Source organism: Lethenteron reissneri, chromosome 58, assembly GCF_015708825.2.
Source record: "Lethenteron reissneri isolate LAM-NWPU_2019-01 chromosome 58, ASM1570882v1, whole genome shotgun sequence".
Lineage (NCBI taxonomy): Eukaryota > Metazoa > Chordata > Hyperoartia > Petromyzontiformes > Petromyzontidae > Lethenteron > Lethenteron reissneri.
Window position 1 is genome coordinate 9,871,768 of NC_083836.1, and position 21,992 is coordinate 9,893,759.

The following is a 21,992-nucleotide window of genomic DNA, read 5'->3' on the forward strand; positions in this document are numbered from 1 at the left end:
CTTAAGCCTCTTGGCACCAGGCGTTGGGTTCTCAGGCGGGTCCAGACGCTTAAGCCTCTTGGCACCAGGCGTTGGGTTCTCAGGCGCTTAAGCCTCGTGGCGCCGCCAACGGGGGAGGGGCTGTGTGTGCTCTGTGGGATGTCTGGTGGCGCACACGGCCCCACCCCTCGTTGGACCAGGCATAAAAGGAGAGCTCCCTGGACGATCAGGGCCCAGTTGTAACTCAAGACCCAAGACCCACGACCAGCCATCTGAAGACCATGGGATGCTGTGAGAGCCAGTGGTGGGACTCTAGAACTCCCGACTCAACCCGACGACGCTGGGACTCTGGAACTCCCGACTCTACGACCTTGTGAGGGCGAGTTCCAGAGCGTAGCCAGAGTAGAGTATCTAGGCTGTGTACCTAGGCTGTAACAGAGTATCAGGAGTGTTGGAGAGTTGGAGTGTTGGAGTACTGTTGGAGTGTTGTATTGTAATAAAGAAGTTACCTCTACAAGTGTCTCTGGAACCCGTTACACATGTGTTGAAATCTCCCATCACAGTTCTGCTAGGGAATTCCAGGAACAAGGGGGAGATTACCTCAGACAGCTGAGACGTAAAATCGCCTTTGCTTCCAGGTGGTCTATAAACAAGGGTGAAATACAGGCCCTGATTCTCATTCAGAGCACAACGCACAAACGTGAATTCAAATGCCCATTATGCCACTGTTTCCCATGATCAATCATATACTACCACCAGTAGAAAGCCCACAGCTTCAGCTGCCAACTGAAAACACCACATCTCTGAGCGTGAGATATTCACCATTCTGGACAGACTCCACCACACAGCCACTGGCCCTGACAACCTACTAGCCTGGTTTATCCGTGTTGGTGTCTCGATATGTTGCCGGCCACTGCCCAGCTATTTCATTTTTTTCTCTCCTCCTCAACTGTTCCTGAGCAGTGGAAGCGAACCTCAATAAATCCTAAACCTAAGATGTCCACCCCTGTCAGCCGTTCGACTTCAGACCAATATCCATCACTTCTGTTTTATCCAGGATGCTTGAAAGGATTGTTGTAAGGGCATTCATCTATCCCATTCTGCATAAACCCACCACCATCCTTGACTTTCTGGGATCAATTTTCCTTCCGCCCTTTAGGCTCCACCACTGCTGCTCCACATCAATATACTCTAGACCGTTGCTGTCATGCTCACCACAAGTGAGTACGTTCGAGTCATCTGCCTGGACTTCAACAAAACCTTTGACACTGTCCGTCATGCTTGTTAACTTGAGAAACTCTCAATCGTTAACGTTTCGGACAACATCTATAACGGAGCAGTTTCATTTCTCAATAACCATTCTCATTGCACCAAGTTTGTGAATGAAACTTCTGAGTATGCTGCGATCAATGCCAGTGTAATCCAGGGGTCAGCGCTTGGCCCTGCAGGCAGGCTTTATCGTCACGGCCACTGACCTACAACCGAGAACCACTGGTGATGTACTCGTTAAATTCCCACGTGACAGTCTATTTGATTATTCCAGGATCCAATTTTTGCACCACCTTCCGAAGAAATCGACCACATTCAGAAGTGGGCCACATGTAATGACATCACACCCAATCAAGTCCACATAATTGATCTTCAGGCCAAAGGGTAGACAAGGCACCTCTGCAGCATCAAACACACCCCTGATCCACCTCTCCTTCAATTTATCAAGAGGCGGTGATGAAAAATTTGGATGTGATCATCACCAGTAACTTTTCAATGCCCCCCCCCCCCCATTTTGCCTCTGTACTTGCGTCCTGTGCTCGTACTTTTTATGCCTAACACATATTCCGAGCGCATGGAATGCCGCAAAGCTGCATTTATACTGTTTACGCCTCAACCATTATTGCTAAGATGAGCTACGGCTCTCCAGCATAGTGGGGATTTACGAACGCAGCTGAGCGTGATCGGCTTGAGTCAGTTCTGCGCCACAGCAAAAGAGCGGGGTTCTGTGCACCTAGTCGCTGATTGGTCCCTCATCACGCGTTATTCTATCTAACCATCACCGTGTTCTACACCCATTTCTCCTCCCAAAAATCAAAAGAACGTATTATCACTTGCGCTTGCAGCCCCAAGACCATGCATGACAACACAATACGTCTCTACTAGGAGACCAGCTCTTCATAGTTCATATGCTTTATTTTTCATTGTTAGTAATCTCGATTTCTTGATTGTGGCTACCCCCATTGATGTTTGCACTTTATTGTTTAGATCAGCACTATCTGACCCCCCCCCCCCCCCGCCCTTCTGTTTCCCTCCTTTGGCGACATGTTGCAGCCCTTTCCTGAAATTATGTACACAGCCATGGAGTGGCAGCTGCTCTGACTCACTTGAACGTGAATGTGTGAATAAACGACTTCTATACTATATATCGGACCCGTGTCACGTGGAATGGAAAATCACCGATTAACAACCCGGAACGTGACAATAAGAAATCGCTGCGTGGGAACTCGCATAGCATAGATGGCAAGCTTGTGTGGAAATATCATGTGTCTTCATAGAGATAAGAAAACATTAACACACGTAACCACAATGACCATCACGTCAATCTGGCATCTTCAACCCATTGCAATGTTTGCATAACAGCAGTAACAACAACAACCATAGTCCCGCACTATTATCACGGTTGGCTACGTACGGTGTGAAAGAAGTTCAATACACATACATACAGCAACGACGTGATTTTGATTATGATGCTTCTGTTTCGTTGGCAGTGATGCACAAGCATAAATATCAACACTCAACATATTCATTAATAACTGTGTGTGACCTTAAAATAAACTATTTCCCAAATGTCACCTGTTATATATAGTGTCCTTGTAAGGACATGGGTTATCCAGGAACCAGTTCCGTGGACAAGGCAGCCGTATCAACAAGGCCGTGGGCTCGAGAGGCTGCAGCCCAGGCAGGATTGGTGTCACCCAGCGCGGTAACTCGTGGTTGGTGTCACCCCTCATGGACCTCTGCCCGTACCAGACCATACAGAATCCTTAGTAATGATTTTTTTCTACTAACGTTACTCGTAAATCAGATTTCCCGTATATCTTCTTCTTTAGTGCTGCCTAACGGCGTGTGCGACTTCACGATGATATTGGTCCCGGTCTAGCACGGCGTGTAGAGTTTGTGCTGTTGTTAATTGTAGCCATGTTTTGATGTTACTGAGCCATGTCGTTTTTGGCCATCCTGGTCGTTTTTTCCCTTCGATTTTTCCTTCCAGGATTTGCTTTAATAGTTGGTATTTGTGGTCGTTTCGGGCAATGTGGCCTAGGTAGTAACACTTCCTGCTAATGATGGTCTTCAGCAGTTGCCTGTCAGTGCCTATATCTTGCATAACTTGTGTATTGGTGGTTTTGGCTGTCCATGGGATTTTCAGCATTCTTCGATACAGCCACATCTCGAAAGCTTCGAGCCTTTTTGTTGCTGTTGTTGTCAGTGTCCACGTCTCTACTCCGTACAGCAAAATTGACCAGATGTAGCATTTCAGTGTGCGCAGTTTCAGTGATGTACTCAAGTTGCGGTCTGCAAGGAGTGTTTTCCATTTAATAAATGCTTGCCTTGCTTGTTCAATTCTGCTCTTGATTTCGACTTCATGGTTCAACTGATCGTCAATGATTACACCAAGGTATTTAAATCGGTGTACTTGTTCCAATTTTTCGCTGCCCAGCTTGATTGTTGTTTCGCTTGTAGTTCGGCTGACCTTCATAACCTTTGTTTTCTTTTTATTAATTCGTAAGCCCCATATCTGACTCTCTGTGGCAACCTCGTCCAAGATTTGTTGTAGGTCTTGTTCTGAATCGGCCAGCAGTGCAGTGTCGTCGGCATACCTGATGTTGTTGATGTATTGTCCATTGACTTTAATACAAATGTTTTTATCTGCTAGTGTTCGATCAAAAATCTGCTCCGAGTAGATGTTGAAAAGACTGGGTGAAAGTGGGCAGCCCTGTCGTACACCTTTTTGTATTGGTGTTGGGTCTGTCAATTCGTTGTCATATCGGAGTTGGGCTGTTTGCTTCCAATAAAGAGCAATGATGAAGTTGATGTCGTTTTTATCTAGTCCCAGTTGTTTTAATAGAGCTGCTAGTCGGTCGTGGTCGACTGAGTCAAAGGCTTTCTCGTAATCTATGAAGCAGATGTACACTTCTTTCTGATGTTCGTAGCATCGCTGTAGTAGTATCTGTAGACAGAAGATTGCTTCTCTTGTGCCTAGTCCTTTACAGAAGCCAAACTGTGTGTTCTTCAATGCATTTTCGCATGTGGAGCGTATGCGCTGTTGGATCACCTTCAGGAAGACTTTCAGCACGTGGCTCATCAAGCTTATCAGTCTGTAGTCCTCGCATTTCCGGCTTGTTGCTTTCTTTGGTATGGCCACAAAGATGGATTGTAGCCAGTCGGATGGAATTTTATTGCCATTGTATATTTGATTGTACCAATTAGTCAGTTGTCGTATGTTGTTGCTGTCTAATAGTTTGAGCAATTCTACATGGATTGTGTCGGGCCCGCACGCTTTGCCTGACTTAGCTGTTTTGATTGCATGTTCTACTTCTGATGTTAAAATGTGTAGAGCGTCTTTCGACATCTGTTGGTCTTTTTCTGCAGGTGTTCTCGCGGCGCCATAGAGCTTGTGTATATAGTTTGTCCAAGTGTCCATTTTTTCTTGTTTATTTAGGATTGGTTGGTTGTTGTCCGCATACAAGGTAGCTGTTGGGGCTGGTCTGTAGATGTTACCAGCTTCTTTGAGCTTCTTGTGCAGAGTAAAATTGTCATGTTTTTTAATTAGTTCTTCAATCTCGGCGCATTGTTCTTCCATCCACTTTTCTTTTGCCTGTCGGATTGCTTCTCTGATCTTCTGTTGCATTTGTTTGTACTTCTCCAAGTCGTTATTTTTGTACATTCTTCGTTTGCTCATTAAATCGAGAATATAATGTGTCATCCATCGTTGTTTCATTTTCGGTGGCTGATGTCCCAGCATGACTTCTGTTGTTTCTGTGATGCATTGTTTGAACGAGCGCCAGTACTCCTGAACATCTGCCGTTTCTGTTGTTATTGAGCGGATGCTATCGTTGAGATGTTGCTGTACTTGTCTTTTATCGGCGCTGTTCTTCAGTTTCTCCAGGTCTGCTCATCTCGTCTTTGTACATTGTATTGATCGCAATTTGAGTCTTATTGTAGCTGTTGCTGGGTTATGATCTGACGATATATCGGCTCCAGGGTAGGTTTTTGCTGTAATCACACTGGACTTAAACCTGATGTTAATTAGGATATAATCGATTTGGTTCCTGACGATGTTGTTGTCGGAGTCTTGCGGCGAGGTCCACGTGTACAGTCGTCGAGGTGGTAATTGGAACCACGTGTTAGCAATACTGAAACGTTCTTCTTGGCAGAATTGAACTAGTCTGTCGCCTCGTTCATTCCTTGTTCCTAGTCCGTGTTCTCCGACAATGTTCTGCATTCGACCGTGGCCAACCTTGGCGTTGAAGTCGCCGAGGATTATAGTGATGTCTTGCTTCTTCAGCGGCTTCAGCGTGTTGGTTAGTTGCTCATAGAACGATTCGATTTCATGATCTTGTTTATCTGCTGTTGGAGCATAAACCTGTAGAATGTTCACGTTGACTTTGTTGCCTGCTAATTGTAGTAGTGCTATTCGTTCTGATACTGGGGTAAAGTTGTTGACTTTATTCGCTAATTTCTTGTGTACTATAAAGGCGACACCGTATGTTTATTTGGTGTTTTCTTCTCCTCCGGAGCAGAAGATGTGGTGTTCGCTTGATATAAACTTTTTTGTTCCAGGCCATTTAGTTTCGCTTAGACCGATTATGTTGATTTTAAGTCGATCCATTTCTTGTATGACATTGGCTAGTTTTCCTGCTTGAAGTAAACTTCTAACGTTCCAAGTTGCTACTTTGAAAGGGTTCTTTGACACAAGCTCGGAGATTCTTAGCACCCCTGTCCTATTTAAAGGACGCCGATACTCAGGGCCTTTGTTGATTTTGCTTGTCATCATTGAAGTTTTCAAGGGAGAAATAATCCAAGTAGTTTCCCGTTGCTTTCTTGGATCACAATTTATTTGAAAAGGTCATGTGGGGACCTTTCGAAACGGGTTTTGTCTGACGTCTCCACTGAAGTCTTCCTGCCTAGGGTGACCCTTCTGAGAGCACTAGGCTCTCGACGGTATAGCGATCAGCTTCTCAGATGTACACAAACTCTCTCGCCGCATTAAGGCACCGTTTCTCGAGAGAATCACTGAATGTAATGGCAATAGTAGTGACAAAAACAACTGGCAAAATTAAATTTACAGCTTTAAATTACAATATATCCTTTAATTACTACTTCATTCTCAAAAAAGTTATTGATATAGGTTCACAAATACTTCTAGATTTGAAGTTTTCGTGACTGCAAGGATCCATACTCTTTGGTTCTTTCGGTAAAGTCACGTAGGTAGAAAAAAAATCGATCACGACGTTTCTATCGCCACACAAGCAACCCTCTTCAGGTGGGAGTGAGAAACAGCTGCTGAAACAGCAGCCTGTTTTTATGAAACAGCAGCCTGTTTCTCTGAAACAGCAGCCTGTTTTTATGAAACAGCAGGCTGTTTCTCTCCCACCTGAAGACTGTTGCTTGTGTGGCGATCAAAACGTCGTGATATTTTCTTTTTTCTACCTACGTGACTTTACCAAAAGAACCAAAGAGTATGGATTCCTTTCGATATGTTTAATTTTCTTCATGGAAGCCACCCACTTTTATTCACCACATCAAATTCCTGCCGAAAAAAAGGCCACTCTTGAAAGTGCGTATACCAAGATTGCGGCCGTGTACGAGCCAATACACGCAAGAAATTCCTACAGTGGAGGCGAGGGGAGGCCGAGACGCCTCTCGTCTACTGCAGTGCGCTGTTTGCTTTGGGAGTAGCGGCGTACCCCGCGATAGTTCCAATGGCCCTCGACTCTCTCGTCATGGAGAGGTTGTTGGGACTGGCACAGGAGATGGGGGTTGTCCTGCCAGTGGTCGACGAGGATGCACAGATGTCCTGTTGGGCCGCCAGTACTTGCAGGCCCACGAGAACCTGCGCCGGTGGTCCCAGATAGCGGCGTGGATGGAGGAACCCGGACGAGAGGACGACCCGGCTAACTGGTCCCCGCAGGGCATTGGGGTACAGTATGCGGCTGCAATTCACGACGACCCAGGGGCTGGAGATCAAAAGAAGAGGGAGATCGCCTGTTGCGGAGGCCCGCTGTTACTGGCTTCCATTGTGGCCAGCTGGGACATTTCGCGCGGGGGTGCCAGAACCATGCTCGACCACTGACGACAGCTCCGACATCCTCCGCCCTGCCGATGGCCACATCCCAGCCCCGCCAAGCGAGTCGCGACACACCAGACACCTTGCCCATATCACCATCTCAGGCATCTGGAGTTCCGCAGGTCATCTCCACCCCACCTCTCGCCAATAGTGCCATCGAGCGGCAGGGGTTAGCTGCAAAAAGGTGGCCTAGCTCAGGCACACAGTGGAGGGAGTAGGTGTGATGGGTGATCGCAGCTGCAGCTGGTTCCTCGGCGGTGACGGGTTCCATCCAGGGTATCGAAGCACGTGTCCAAGTGGACACAAGTGCTTCTGCCACCATTATCTCCGACGTAATGTTTTATTTGTTCCCATTGAGGAACCAGCGTGTTAAGCCGGGAGGGAGTATGGGGATCGTAGGGCAGACAGAGAACCGCGTCGAGATTGGCGAGATTGCGGTGGCCAGGCCTGTTTTTATCTCGGGGACGCTGGCGGTGCCCTGCCTCTTGGGCACTGATTTTTTAAGTAGGATGCCCTTCAAGATCCTGAATGATCAGGGCTGCATGGAGATGCCTTTGGGCCGTCGACTGTTTTTTTTGCAGTCTCCACACAAACGTGCGATGGTGGGTGTCATGGTCCAGGCACTTACCAGGGACTCGGTGGAAATCCCGCCGAGCTCGCAAATGTTGTGGCCGTTATGCTATCACAAACAATTGCAAATTGCTGACCCGGAGGCGGGCGTGCTCTTGACTCCGTCTAATATGGCAACCCGTGACCTGGCGCTGGTTGGCGCACAGACGATCCTTTGCCTGAACCAGGAGCCGTTTTTACAGGTCCTTAATGTGGGGCCGGGAATGTCTGTGGTTCAGGCGGGAATGTTGCTGGCTCATGCGACGGCCGCGTGTTGCGAGGGTGCTGGGCTTGCGCCCAACAGGATTGTGGGCACGGTGGACAAAGGTGTTGGATCGGACGGGACGTGGGCAGAGACGTTGTGTCAGGAAAACCCACTGTTGTCACCGGCGCAGCGGGGAGAGTTACGGTTACTGCTGGGTGAGTTTTCGGATGTGTTCATTAAGAGCAAGTTTGATATCGGCAAACCTCCCTGTTGTAACACCACATTTATAGGCGGGCAGGAGGCTGCCCCAATTCATCAGAACTCGTATCGGTTGGGCCCATGGGAGAATGAACATGTGCAGCAGGCGGTGGAGGAGATGTTAGCCGCCAATATCATTTCTCCTTCTACCAGCCCTTGTGGAGCGCCTGTGGTGCTTGTTAAAAAGCATGATGGCAGTTTAAGGTTCCGTGTGTATTTTCGTAAATTAAAAAATATCTTGGTGGCCGATGCATACCCGCTCCCGCAAATAGATGACTCCCTGGATGCATTGTCCGGTGCGCTTTTTTTTCAAAGCTGGACTTATCGGGGTTTTAGCAACTTCCCCTCGAGGAGTCGTCAAAACCTAAAACTGTGTTCCGCACGCACCAGGAACTGTTCCAGTTCAATTGTCTCCTGATGGGATTGCACTCGGCCCCGGCCACTTTTCAGCGGCTTATGGAACTCTTCTTGGCTGGCCTACAGTAGGGCTCCTACCTCACCTAATTGGATGATATCATTGTGTTCAGTCACACTTTCGAAGAGCACCTTCAGCAGTTGCGATCTATGTTCTCTAGGATGCGATCAGCAAATCTAAAATTTTAACCCGCTAAATTTAATTTGCTGCAAACCTCCGTGCGTTACTTGGGTCACATAGTTAGTTCAGACGGAATAGCCATGGACCCTGAGAAAATGGCGTGTGTACGAGATTGGCCGACCCCTAAGTCCATGAGTGAGGTGCGCAGTTTCCTTGGGTTCGCGTTGTACGATTGTAGATTTGTGCCGCAGTTTATCACGGTGGCTAAAGTGGGGGGTAGAGGAGGAGGCTGCGTTCATAACCATTCGTGATCGCCTTTCTAAAGCGCCCCACCTCGACTACCCAGATTTCTCCCTGCCGTTTGTTCTGGACACGGACGCTAGCGACACAAGTATAGGAGCCGTCCTCTCCCAGGTTAAGAATGGAGTGGAGAGGGTAGTTGCGTATGACAGCCATGTCTTGTCCGCCGCGGAACAGCAGTACTGTGTCACCCGCAGGGAACTCTTGGTCATGGTATACTTTGTACAACAGTATAGGCCTTCAGTACTCCCTGTGAGTGGACCAACCTTCCGGCCAGCTCTCACGCTGGCTGTACATTCTTCAGTACTCGTTCCGTGTGACATACCGTAAAGGGGTGCGACATTGTAACGCTAACGCATTTTCCCGCCTGCCCCCGGGGGTGCGTTGTGCCTGCTCGTCGGGCACGGGCCGATGTAAACCTCCGGCGGCAGGGTCTTTGGCTATCATAGCGGCGCTCGATGAGGGGGAGCCCGCCAAGGTGGTCACGCCAGATGACAGCGTCGCACAGAGCTGGGGCACAAATAATCTGCTCCTACGGATGCCCCGCGATCAGTTGTTCGGGACGGACTTTTGATGAGGTGGGATGAGGGGCACCATCACAGCATTGTGGTTCCCACCGCCCTGTGGGGCAAATTGACATGGGTGGTGCACGGGGATAAATTGTTACACCTCGGGGTGTGGAAGACGTTGTTGACGTTGCAGCGCGACTTTGATTGGCCAGGAATGTCGAGCGATGTGCACCACTTGATGAAGGGTTGTACGGACTGCGCACACAGGAAGCAGCCGCTGAGGAAGTCCCAGCCTCCGTTGCAGTCCATCTCAGTGTCCCGGATTAACGAGTTGGTCATGCTCGACATTCTGGGACCCTTCCCAGCCAAGCAGAGAGGGAATGCATTTCTCCTGGTATGGGTCAAATACTTATCTCAGTGGCCGATGGCCTGGCCGTTGCCCTACCAATCGGCCGCTTCCATTGCTGATACGTTTGTGCACGGCTACGTAATGGATAACGGGACCCCCGAGCAAATTTTCACGGATCAGGGGCGTAATTTCTAATCAAAGCTACTGCGCGAAGTAATGTGCTAGGCACTAAGAGAATTAGGTCACCATACTATCCCCCAACGGATGGTATGGTGGAATGCCTGCATATAATCCTGACATCCATGCTCTGTCAGGCGGTTAGTGGGGCTCAAACTGATTGGGATCTGCATGTTCCAGGAGTCCTGGCGGCATACAAGAAGGCTCCACCCACTTCCATGGGATTTTCGCCATTTTTTCTCATGTATGGGAGGGAAAATTAACCCCCTATGAAGGTTCAATTGAGCCTGTCAGAGGGCAAAGGAAAACGACCTTGCCTACACCCCTGCAAGTTACACTAAATCGCATTTCGGCATTACGCGAAGCGGCCAAAGTAAACACCGCTAGAGCGCAGGCGGCTAATGAGAATAATGCGGGACGGCATGACCGTGTGCTGTCATGGGCCATATGGGACCGGGCATGGTTGCACTGCCAGCAGGTGCCCCTGGGGAATGTCCCTAAATTGCATCGGCCATGGCAGGGTTCCATGGAGGTAGTGGAGGTCAAACGGTCACAGTGCGTACGTATACAGGTGGGCCATTGCCGTTGGTTTGTCCATCCATCATGGTTGAAACCATATGTTCCTCTCCAAACTGACATCTCATTTCCAAACATTATACGGCTGGTGTCTGATGTGTCCGACGAGCCGGGGGAATTGACCACGGAGAGCGTGCGTCAGAAGGATTGTGTTGTGCCGCCCACAGTTTCCGAGCCCCTGAAGGTTGGGGAGTCACGAGATCCTGCCGAATGTGAAGGACCACCGGCTACAACCCGGCCCACAACATCTAAGAAGTTGATGGACCGGTATCGAGGGCCCGGTCTAAATGTGCTATATTCCGCTAATAGGAATCTCCCTGCGTGTATGTGTATGAGGGGGGCTTGGGGACGCGGTGCGCGCGATACGCGGGGGGGGCATTTTTTTCTTCTCTCTCTCTTCTCTCCTCTCCCTACCTCTACCTTCCCGAGTCGTGGAAAGTTGCGATTCCTTCCTTGTTGTTCTTGGGTCTGCCTTTTCGGTCGCGGATTGTTCCGCCCTAACAAAAACATTGATATCTTCGTTTTTTTAGACTGTTCTTAATTGCGGAATTTTTATTCCTGACGTGTATTACTTTTGATAATTGGTTCTTTACCCTTCTATCTGGCAACAAAACTGACGCCTTTTTGCAAGGAGTCATGTTTGCATAGACCGCAATACCTACAGTCATAAATACAAACAAAAGACATAACTCTGATAATGTGCACTGTCCTTGAAGTTGATTGGTCCACACCCGAGACAGCTTTCCTTCGAGCCTAGTCTCATATGGGTTGGACCAGATGACGCCAAAAGGCGCACAACTCAAGGACAATGCACCATCAGAGTATGAGAGCTCGGGGCAAGCATCTACACTATGGGGACCTCATTTGCCAGTAAAAATATGATAATTGGTTCTTTACCCTTCTATCTGGCAACAAAACTGACGCCTTTTTGCAAGGAGTCATGTTTGCATAGACCGCAATACCTACAGTCATAAATACAAACAAAAGACATAACTCTGATAATGTGCACTGTCCTTGAAGTTGATTGGTCCACACCCGAGACAGCTTTCCTTCGAGCCTAGTCTCATATGGGTTGGACCAGATGACGCCAAAAGGCGCACAACTCAAGGACAATGCACCATCAGAGTATGAGAGCTCGGGGCAAGCATCTACACTATGGGGACCTCATTTGCCAGTAAAAATATGATAATTGGTTCTTTACCCTTCTATCAGGCAACAAAACTGACGCCTTTTTGCAAGGAGTCATGTTTGCATAGACCGCAATACCTACAGTCATAAATACAAACAAAAGACATAACTCTGATAATGTGCACTGTCCTTGAAGTTGATTGGTCCACACCCGAGACAGCTTTCCTTCGAGCCTAGTCTCATATGGGTAGGACCAGATGACGCCAAAAGGCGCACAACTCAAGGACAATGCACCATCAGAGTATGAGAGCTCGGGGCAAGCATCTACACTATGGGGACCTCATTTGCCAGTAAAAATATGATAATTGGTTCTTTACCCTTCTATCTGGCAACAAAACTGACGCCTTTTTGCAAGGAGTCATGTTTGCATAGACCGAAATACCTACAGTCATAAATACAAACAAAAGACATAACTCTGATAATGTGCACTGTCCTTGAAGTTGATTGGTCCACACCCGAGACAGCTTTCCTTCGAGCCTAGTCTCATATGGGTTGGACCAGATGACGCCAAAAGGCGCACAACTCAAGGACAATGCACCATCAGAGTATGAGAGCTCGGGGCAAGCATCTACACTATGGGGACCTCATTTGCCAGTAAAAATATGATAATTGGTTATTTTTACTGGCAAATGAGGTCCCCATAGTGTAGATGCTTGCCCCGAGCTCTCATACTCTGATGGTGCATTGTCCTTGAGTTGTGCGCCTTTTGGCGTCATCTGGTCCAACCCATATGAGACTAGGCTCGAAGGAAAGCTGTCTCGGGTGTGGACCAATCAACTTCAAGGACAGTGCACATTATCAGAGTTATGTCTTTTGTTTGTATTTATGACTGTAGGTATTGCGGTCTATGCAAACATGACTCCTTGCAAAAAGGCGTCAGTTTTGTTGCCAGATAGAAGGGTAAAGAACCAATTATCATATTTTTACTGGCAAATGAGGTCCCCATAGTGTAGATGCTTGCCCCGAGCTCTCATACTCTGATGGTGCATTGTCCTTGAGTTGTGCGCCTTTTGGCGTCATCTGGTCCTACCCATATGAGACTAGGCTCGAAGGAAAGCTGTCTCGGGTGTGGACCAATCAACTTCAAGGACAGTGCACATTATCAGAGTTATGTCTTTTGTTTGTATTTATGACTGTAGGTATTGCGGTCTATGCAAACATGACTCCTTGCAAAAAGGCGTCAGTTTTGTTGCCTGATAGAAGGGTAAAGAACCAATTATCATATTTTTACTGGCAAATGAGGTCCCCATAGTGTAGATGCTTGCCCCGAGCTCTCATACTCTGATGGTGCATTGTCCTTGAGTTGTGCGCCTTTTGGCGTCATCTGGTCCAACCCATATGAGACTAGGCTCGAAGGAAAGCTGTCTCGGGTGTGGACCAATCAACTTCAAGGACAGTGCACATTATCAGAGTTATGTCTTTTGTTTGTATTTATGACTGTAGGTATTGCGGTCTATGCAAACATGACTCCTTGCAAAAAGGCGTCAGTTTTGTTGCCAGATAGAAGGGTAAAGAACCAATTATCAAATTTTTACTGGCAAATGAGGTCCCCATAGTGTAGATGCTTGCCCCGAGCTCTCATACTCTGATGGTGCATTGTCCTTGAGTTGTGCGCCTTTTGGCGTCATCTGGTCCAACCCATATGAGACTAGGCTCGAAGGAAAGCTGTCTCGGGTGTGGACCAATCAACTTCAAGGACAGTGCACATTATCAGAGTTATGTCTTTTGTTTGTATTTATGACTGTAGGTATTGCGGTCTATGCAAACATGACTCCTTGCAAAAAGGCGTCAGTTTTGTTGCCAGATAGAAGGGTAAAGAACCAATTATCATATTTTTACTGGCAAATGAGGTCCCCATAGTGTAGATGCTTGCCCCGAGCTCTCATACTCTGATGGTGCATTGTCCTTGAGTTGTGCGCCTTTTGGCGTCATCTGGTCCAACCCATATGAGACTAGGCTCGAAGGAAAGCTGTCTCGGGTGTGGACCAATCAACTTCAAGGACAGTGCACATTATCAGAGTTATGTTCTTTTGTTTGTATTATGACTGCAGGTATAGCGGTCTATGCAAACATGACTCCTTGCAAAAAGGTGTCAGTTTTGTTGCCAGATAGAAGGGTAAAGAACCAATTATCATATTTTTACTGGCAAATGAGGTCCCCATAGTGTAGATGCTTGCCCCAAGCTCTCATACTCTGATGGTGCATTGTCCTTGAGTTGTGCGCCTTTTGGCGTCATCTGGTCCAACCCATATGAGACTAGGCTCGAAGGAAAGCTGTCTCGGGTGTGGACCAATCAACTTCAAAGACAGTGCACATTATCAGAGTTATGTCTTTTGTTTGTATTTATGACTGTAGGTATTGCGGTCTATGCAAACATGACTCCTTGCAAAAAGGCGTCAGTTGTGTTGCCAGATAGAAGGGTAAAGAACCAATTATCATATTTTTACTGGCAAATGAGGTCCCCATAGTGTATTACTTTTGTTCGTATTTACTATCTTTTAAACATGGGAGGGGGGTGATGTAGTGACAGGGTGCCATCTGTTGACCAGGAGGGATAATTACGGGTATGGGTGCACTATATAATAGCCAACCATACGGGGGGCGTAACTGGGCTAAAGGTCAGAGGCGGGGATCAGTTGGGAAGCTCCCGGAACCTGCACGAGAGTTCTAGAAGGGGGCATGGCCAGAGGCGGAGCTTGGCCACGCCGAGGAGTATATAAAGGGGACGTGACCGGAGTTTCGGGGCTATCGTGGGGGTTCGGGTCCTGGCTGCCGTCGCTGTCTTCGCCGTCATCTCTTCTTCATCGTCCGGTCGTATGGCCGATCCGCTGTACGGCTCCCATCGTCGTTGTTGCTGTATAAGTCAGCCAGCTATATAGTTAGACGCCGGCGATGGGGCTGTATGAGTGGATCAGCTATATGTCGCCCAGTATATATGTCGTGAAGTGATTGCGCCTGTAAAGTGTGAGAAATAAACAAGGAGCCCTCTACACATCGTGTCTCGGAAGTCGCTCACTACACTTGTGTGGAAATATCATGTTTTTCATGGAGATAAGAAAACATTAACAATGAAAAAGGAGAACCCAGCACAGACGTAACCACAATGACCATCACGTCAACCTGGCATCTTCAACCTATTGCAATGCTTACATAACAGCAGCAACAACAACAACAACCATAGTCCCGCACTATTATCACGGTTGGCTACGTACGGTGTGAAATATGTTCAATACACATATATACAGCAACGACGTGTATTTGGTTATGATGCTTCTGTTGCATTGGCAGTGATACACAAGCATAAACATCAACTCAACACATTCATTAATAACACCGTGTGTGACCTTAAAGGAAACTATTTCCCCGAATGTCACATGTTATATATAGTGTCCTTGTAAGGACACATGGTTATCAACAAACACAAGTTCTTTGTATCCAGGAACGAGTTCAATGGACAAGGCAGCCGCATCAACAAGGCCGAGGGGTCGAGAGGCTGCAGCCCAGGGCCTTTGGATGTTAAGGGTCCCCAAAAAAGCACTCCGAGTGCTTTATAATGGTTAACTTGCAGTGATTGTGCAGTACGATCGAAAACTAAAGGTAATACTGCAAGTCATAGCATCGTTGTATGTGTTTTATACTTCCATCTGCATTCCTAAATTCAAATGGTTTTGTTTGTTTCAACTTAAATGTAGCGTAACAGTACATCACGTTTAAAAATAATAAAAGTGAAGGCAAGGAACTGTAGATACAACGGGGGATGTCCCAAAATCTATAACAGCACCGGTCACCCATCAATTTGATTTCATCCGTGTCAATGGGCGTAGAACGGTGGAGCGGTAGCGCAGTGGTAAGTGCCCTTGAACTACAAAGCAGGCAACCGGGGTTCGATTTTCTGACCTTGGCTTATCAGAGCGGTGATATCTGGACCAGCCATGTACCCCCACCACCCACCACTCACCTCCCACCTGTCATCAATCCGCACTGACCAGCGGGATGATGTTACGGTTAGATAACCTCCCCAGCGAGAGGTCGCTACTCGTGCACATCCACCACTTGTGCACGTCACGGGGATGCCGCTTCACAACATGAAGTCTCACACGTCACGAGGGGAGCTTGTCCGACCTCTTCCTGATTCAACGCACGTGGCCCAAAAAAAGGAAAAAAAACAAGTTTTTCAATGCACATATTTTATTTGCACTCAAAAGTATAAAATACATTATTTTTACCACAGAATTAATCAAATTTGATGTGCTCAATAAAATTGGATGGTTTCCTTTCGATATGTTTAATTTTCATCATGGAAGCCACACACTTTATTCACCACATAAAATTGGATTAATGCAGGGGTCAAAATAATTTACTTTTGACTTTTTGACTGAAAATACGTTTTAGTCTCATTTCTCATTTACTTAAATACGACTTGAACGTAAGTTCTGGTCATTTTCATACAGTAAGGTTACGTAATGTTGAAGTCCAGAAAAGAAAGAAAAGTAGCCTTCGTCTTTCAATTGATCCATATCCAAAATTTATATCAGATTTAACGGTAATTGGTTGAATGCTTTGAATTCCAATATCTGTAAAATCAATTGCATCTAAATTACCTTGACCTCAGAATTAACCATATTAGATTTGTGAAACACTTTAAAATAAATAAAAATATTTCTTCATGTATAGTTTAAGAGTTTTATTCTGGTATTAAAATTGAAAAAATGAGCAGTATATGTACATATTCATTCGTAGATCTCAATCCAGATAATAACAATAGTTCATTATTGTCTGGATAATTATCATGTATTTGAAATAGTGCAATACAAATTTTGAGTAAAAAAACACGAAGATGCCCCAGATCGGCGGGAACAGGACGGGATCTTTAAATCAAATCTTGAAATGGCACGCGAGACAAGTCTGTGTGCAACATTTCAGCTCGTTAGGCTCCATAGATCCGAAGATATTAAGCGTCAAATATTTGAAAGAATATAAACAGACAACAGGGCAAGTTAAATAAAAGTGAGTAATTAAAAAACACCCCCAGCATCCTTTCCACGCACAGATCGACGATGCGTTTTCAACAAGGCTGTTTAAAAATAAGATTTTGCTGTACACAAGAACGAAGTGCCGTTTCAGAACGTTGGGCAACAAAAAAAACGCACGCGAATATCCGCCAGGCCACATATACCCAACGCGTCCTGGTTGATGGAGGGGGGGAAGACAGGGGGGGGGGTTGAGAGAAACTACTGCTTCGTTTACATGGGAGAATGGTGCCGGTAAAACATTCCTTTTTTTGTAACATGGGGGAGGGGGGGGGCTGTGTATGAGGAGTAAAAAGGGGAGGGGAATGTTTACCATGCGGGTGGGGAGGTCACCCTAAAATTAAATACAGTAAAACACAAGACCATGGTTTTATAGCGAGAGATAAACAATATATGTACAGAGAAGGTGCCGGATGGCCTCATGGTCAGAGCACTAAGTTGGCACTAACTACGGAGATCCTGGTTTCGGCTCGGTTATTAATGACTGCACACAAAAAAATACCCGCAGCAGTAATGTAACGAACATGGGAGGCAGGGGGTGCCTTGTCCCACCCCCCTGGTGGCCAAAGCTAAGAGTTGGGGCGCCCTTGACAACCACCATGAGGTACGTTTCCAACAAGTGTAAAAGAACAAAAGTTATTTAAAACGGAGCGCCCCTACAGAGTTAAACGTTTGAGACCGTGAGGATAACGATAATGCGATTAGGGCAACAGGAGCCGTGATATAAAATAGCCGAGGCACAACTTTATGAAACAAATTAAATATTGGGGCTCCACCTGACCGATTGCCGCACCCCCCCGAGCTGATACTGTAATGTCGTTACTGCGCCACTGACCTGCACATTCATTTTTAGTTTTGCACTTTATTTAAGAATCCCGGTCCAAAGGGCATGGGATGAACATCACTTTCTGTGGCAGAGGCGGGTGGCAAAGCGCTGTCCCCACGCCTCTCACGACGTTTCGGCCACAACGCAAGCAGCCGTCCTCACGTGAAGGACGGCTGCTGGCGTTGTGGCCGAAACGTCGTGAGAATTTTTATTGTTTTATTTGTATTATTTTATTGTTTTCCTTCTACGTGACTTTACCGAAAGAACCAAGAATATGAATCCCTGCAGTCACGAAAGCATTAAATCATCACTCTTGAACTCCCCATCAGTGATGGGGCAGTTATGAAGAGAGTGTTTATGACTAGCTCCTGTATGACAGCAGAGGTCCTCACTCCGAATCAGTCGAGTGGCATTATATTTTCATTGGTTGCGTAATGCTGTGTGGAAACTATCTGGTCTGGGCAAAGTCCCATCGGTGAGCTCCTCCAGCAGGCAAGATTGCGTTGACTGGGTCATGTAGCCTGCATGCCCAGCCACGACATGGTCAAACAGCTTTTGTTCTGCCGGATAGAGGGGGCTAAACGGACATGACACGGGCGAGAGAAGAGATGGAATCACGTGGTATGAAACAATATGGAGCAGAATTGACTTGTTGATGACTGGTACCAGCAGTGTCAAGATTGGCCTCTGTGGAGAAAGCTCATGAAGGATGCTATTGGGCAGTTTGATGTAGTCGCCCTCCAGCAACAAGAGGGCAGAGGAGCAACGTTGAAAGCAACAAGCATTAAAATTATGAATTTGACACAGCCATTATGAATCCAATGAGATATCCAGAACGATGGCTTTAACCCAACATCTTGGGTGGCTAAAATACAGCAAGTTGGCACAGTAGAGGGCAAAGGTGGTGCATCTGCCAGTCATCTCAGTCAACCCATGGCACCTGGGTCTGTCCCATGACCCCCTGCCAGCGGGCGTTTGCCACGTGGCCTTAACTCCTTAAGGTGCAAAGAGCATGGAACAAGCGCCGTCGTGACGTTACCGCCACTTCGTGGCGAATGGCGGTTATTGTTGTTGTGTCTGGATCTCTGTGCTCGTCTGTGGGTCTGTCATTCTAGGGGTCTATCCATAAGTAAACTAAAAATAAATTTTAATAAATTTGTACTGTTGGGTCTTTCGATAAAGTCACGTAGATAGAAAAAATAAAAATCACGTTTCGATCGCAACACAAGCAATCGTCTTCAGGTGAAAAATACAGCAGGCGAACTGCTGAAGCAGGAGAAATAGAGTGGCAGAGCTACTGCAGCAAGAGGTTATATAGGTTTGAGATGGGTGCAACCCAAAGGTAAGTAGGCGGGGCTAGAGATGGAATTTGCATGTAAATGTAAGATCGGAGAGCCTGATAAACCGAGGGATTAGAGATTAGCATGTCAATGTGAGACAGCTCCCCAGCAGCGGCTGTGTTCATGAGAAGATTGGCATGTCAGTGTCAGAGAACCGTGCACAACGCCACCTCGTAGGCAACAAAAAGCTGCGGCATTGGCCGCTGCACTGTGAGAGATCAGCATGTCAACGCAAGAGACCCACCGCAACGGTGGCCCTGCCAGTGAGACATTCAGCCGATTAAACGAGAGCCACCGCCACATTGAGTAAAAGGGAGCAGCGGCTATGATAGTGAGACATGTAGCTTGTTAATGTTGTTAATGTAAAGACATTTAACAAGGTAATGTAACCATCTTCTTGGTTCTTTCGGTAAAGTCACGTAGAAGGTGAAGAACAGGTCTGTCAGAAAGACAGCGTCTGAATGAACACCACCACGCTTGGCAGCGTATATTTAAGCTGGGTTGGAGGGAGAAGAGCGCCTTGACAAAGGAATTTGCATATCAAAGGAATTTAACATATTTATGGGAAATGCAGATATGGGATTAGTCACTACTTGTGGAATGCGTAGGAGGTGGGCGGGGGGTTTCAAAGTCATTATGCCCGTGCATAATATGACTTGCAGCTCCATACTATTAACATTCCTTCCCTTTATTAATGCTAACCCTACTCCCTCCCTTTGTTGCTGCTAATCTCCAAATATACAGGCGTAAGGGTCAGCATCGAACCCACGACCTCCGCGAGATGTTAACTGTTAAGAACAGTACCACTATAACCCTCAATGACTATGAACAAATCACCTGGACTTGGAATGTGCCCAATCTGGTCGGACCTCGAAAGTCAAGCAGATCTGAGCTCGGACTGTGCCTGGATGGGTGCCACCATGCACAACACAGATTGTGTTTATATCCAGTTCTACTGTACGTCTATGGTGCCCACCTTTACCAATCAGCAATGACCTGCCGGGGTGAAGTATGGCCTCCACAACCAGCAGGGTGTGGGGAGGCTGTCATCCAGCAGTGGATTGACAAAAGATCTCTATGCTCCTATGGGCATTGTGCGGCGCTAATCTCCACCAGTGAAACTTCCACATTCCCAAAGCAGGGATCATCTTTAACAACCACTTACTTCGCACAAAGTTGTACCCGTTTTATGACCCTGTAAGAGACGACTATGGTGGTTTGCCTATGTCAACCCTTAACCCTACAATGAAAGCATGCGCATTGCAAAACAACAGTCTATGTGATGGAAGGTTGACAACATGCAGCACGTATATTACAATTAGAATAACAATCACCCCGATTGCAAAGAAATGAAATTACATTTATAACGCAATCAGTATAACACGTATAATTATCGTAGTTGCGTTCATTAGATACTGTAGTGTATAAAATACGGCAAGGCATTTATATCAACAATCATAATTAGAATATTTTGCCAATTAAAATAACGATAACATGAGGACATTTAGTTTTAAATCATAATCACAGTTCTCACCTGCTCGCTAAACTTCAGCATGAGCATGTTGGCCTCAGCCCGTCGGAACGGGCGTGGCAAAGGAAATGAGAATGCTATTTATTACTATTATTACTATGATGTTAAGAATAGCAATAGTGGTAATTATTGTCAATATTCTAATTATTGGTCTCGCTTCTAAGGGAACTACAGCGGCCGCTCCGGCATCATAACGGGGGGCGATGTAAGCGCGCCTCTCATTGGCCAGAGGCTCCCAACAAAAGTCGCTTTGATTGGACAAGACGTTTCCACGTGTAGCTGGGCGCGACCATTCGTGATTGGAAATGGGGGGGGGGGGGGGGGGGTGTCTGAGTTTAATTAGAACCAAAGAGTATTAATTAAGTTAAAAGCACGAATAGTTCCAGGGTCTCCGGGACCCGGACCGCTTTTTTAAATTAAATAAAATCTTGAATTGTCACGCGAGACGAGTCTGTGTACAACATTTTAACTTGGTAGGCTTCGTAGATCCAAAGATATTAAGCGTAAAAGATTTGAGACAATATAAATAGATAAAACGCCAAGTGCATTAAGTGTGTTGCGGACTCGGAAGCATTCTCCTAATGAATGAGTTTGGATGTTCTCCTCGGTTTGGTTTCCTGACACGCGGGGGGGAAAAAAAGTACTTAAACATCCCAGCCAGCAACCACCAATCCTGTAAAACCTTGGAACACTCATTGAGTCGTCTTGCCTGCATACAGTTTTCAACATGCGGACACAATACACAGCAATATACTGGAGTTTACAAACTGAGTTGTACCTGCGGTAGCAGTTACATTGGGGAAACTAAACAGCATGTCTCGGACCGTGTCCGCGAACACAAGACAGATCTGAAACACGGTAGAACCAATACTTCTGCCGTGGCTGATCACTGTTTTAGCGCGGTCGGTTCAAACGATATTGTTTTTTCAGAGACCAAGGTACTCTGCAAACCGTCGGGCTACTATCAAAGGTTTGTTTATGAAGCCATTCAGATATATAAACATAGACCTAACTTCAACCGAGAAGATGGATACAAATTAAGCAATCACTGGAAGGATGTTATTAACCAGGTAAAACATTAACTGCTTTATGGTTGTTGTCTATCATATCTGCTGGGTACTAGTCTATTTTTAAATCCTTTATATTAAGTTCGCTTGCTTGCTCAGGACCGTGCAAATCTTTCGGTCGTTTTTTAACCCACTTCCCGTGATCCAATCGAGCTGACATTTTCCACACAGACT

At 46.6% G+C, this 21,992-nt stretch overlaps 1 protein-coding gene across 2 annotated transcripts in view; it reads right to left on the bottom strand.

Annotated features, from left to right (window-relative positions):
• LOC133357599 (ferritin, higher subunit-like) overlaps positions 1 to 20,933 on the bottom strand; it is a 56,276-nt gene extending 35,343 nt beyond the window's left edge. For both annotated transcript variants that reach the window (XM_061575617.1, XM_061575615.1), the window contains exon 1: positions 20,755 to 20,933. In XM_061575617.1, coding sequence (XP_061431601.1) covers positions 20,755 to 20,781 — 27 coding nt within the window. In that variant the 5' untranslated portion in view covers positions 20,782 to 20,933. The remainder of the gene's footprint in view (positions 1 to 20,754) is intronic.
• Between the last annotated feature and the right edge of the window lie 1,059 nt (positions 20,934 to 21,992).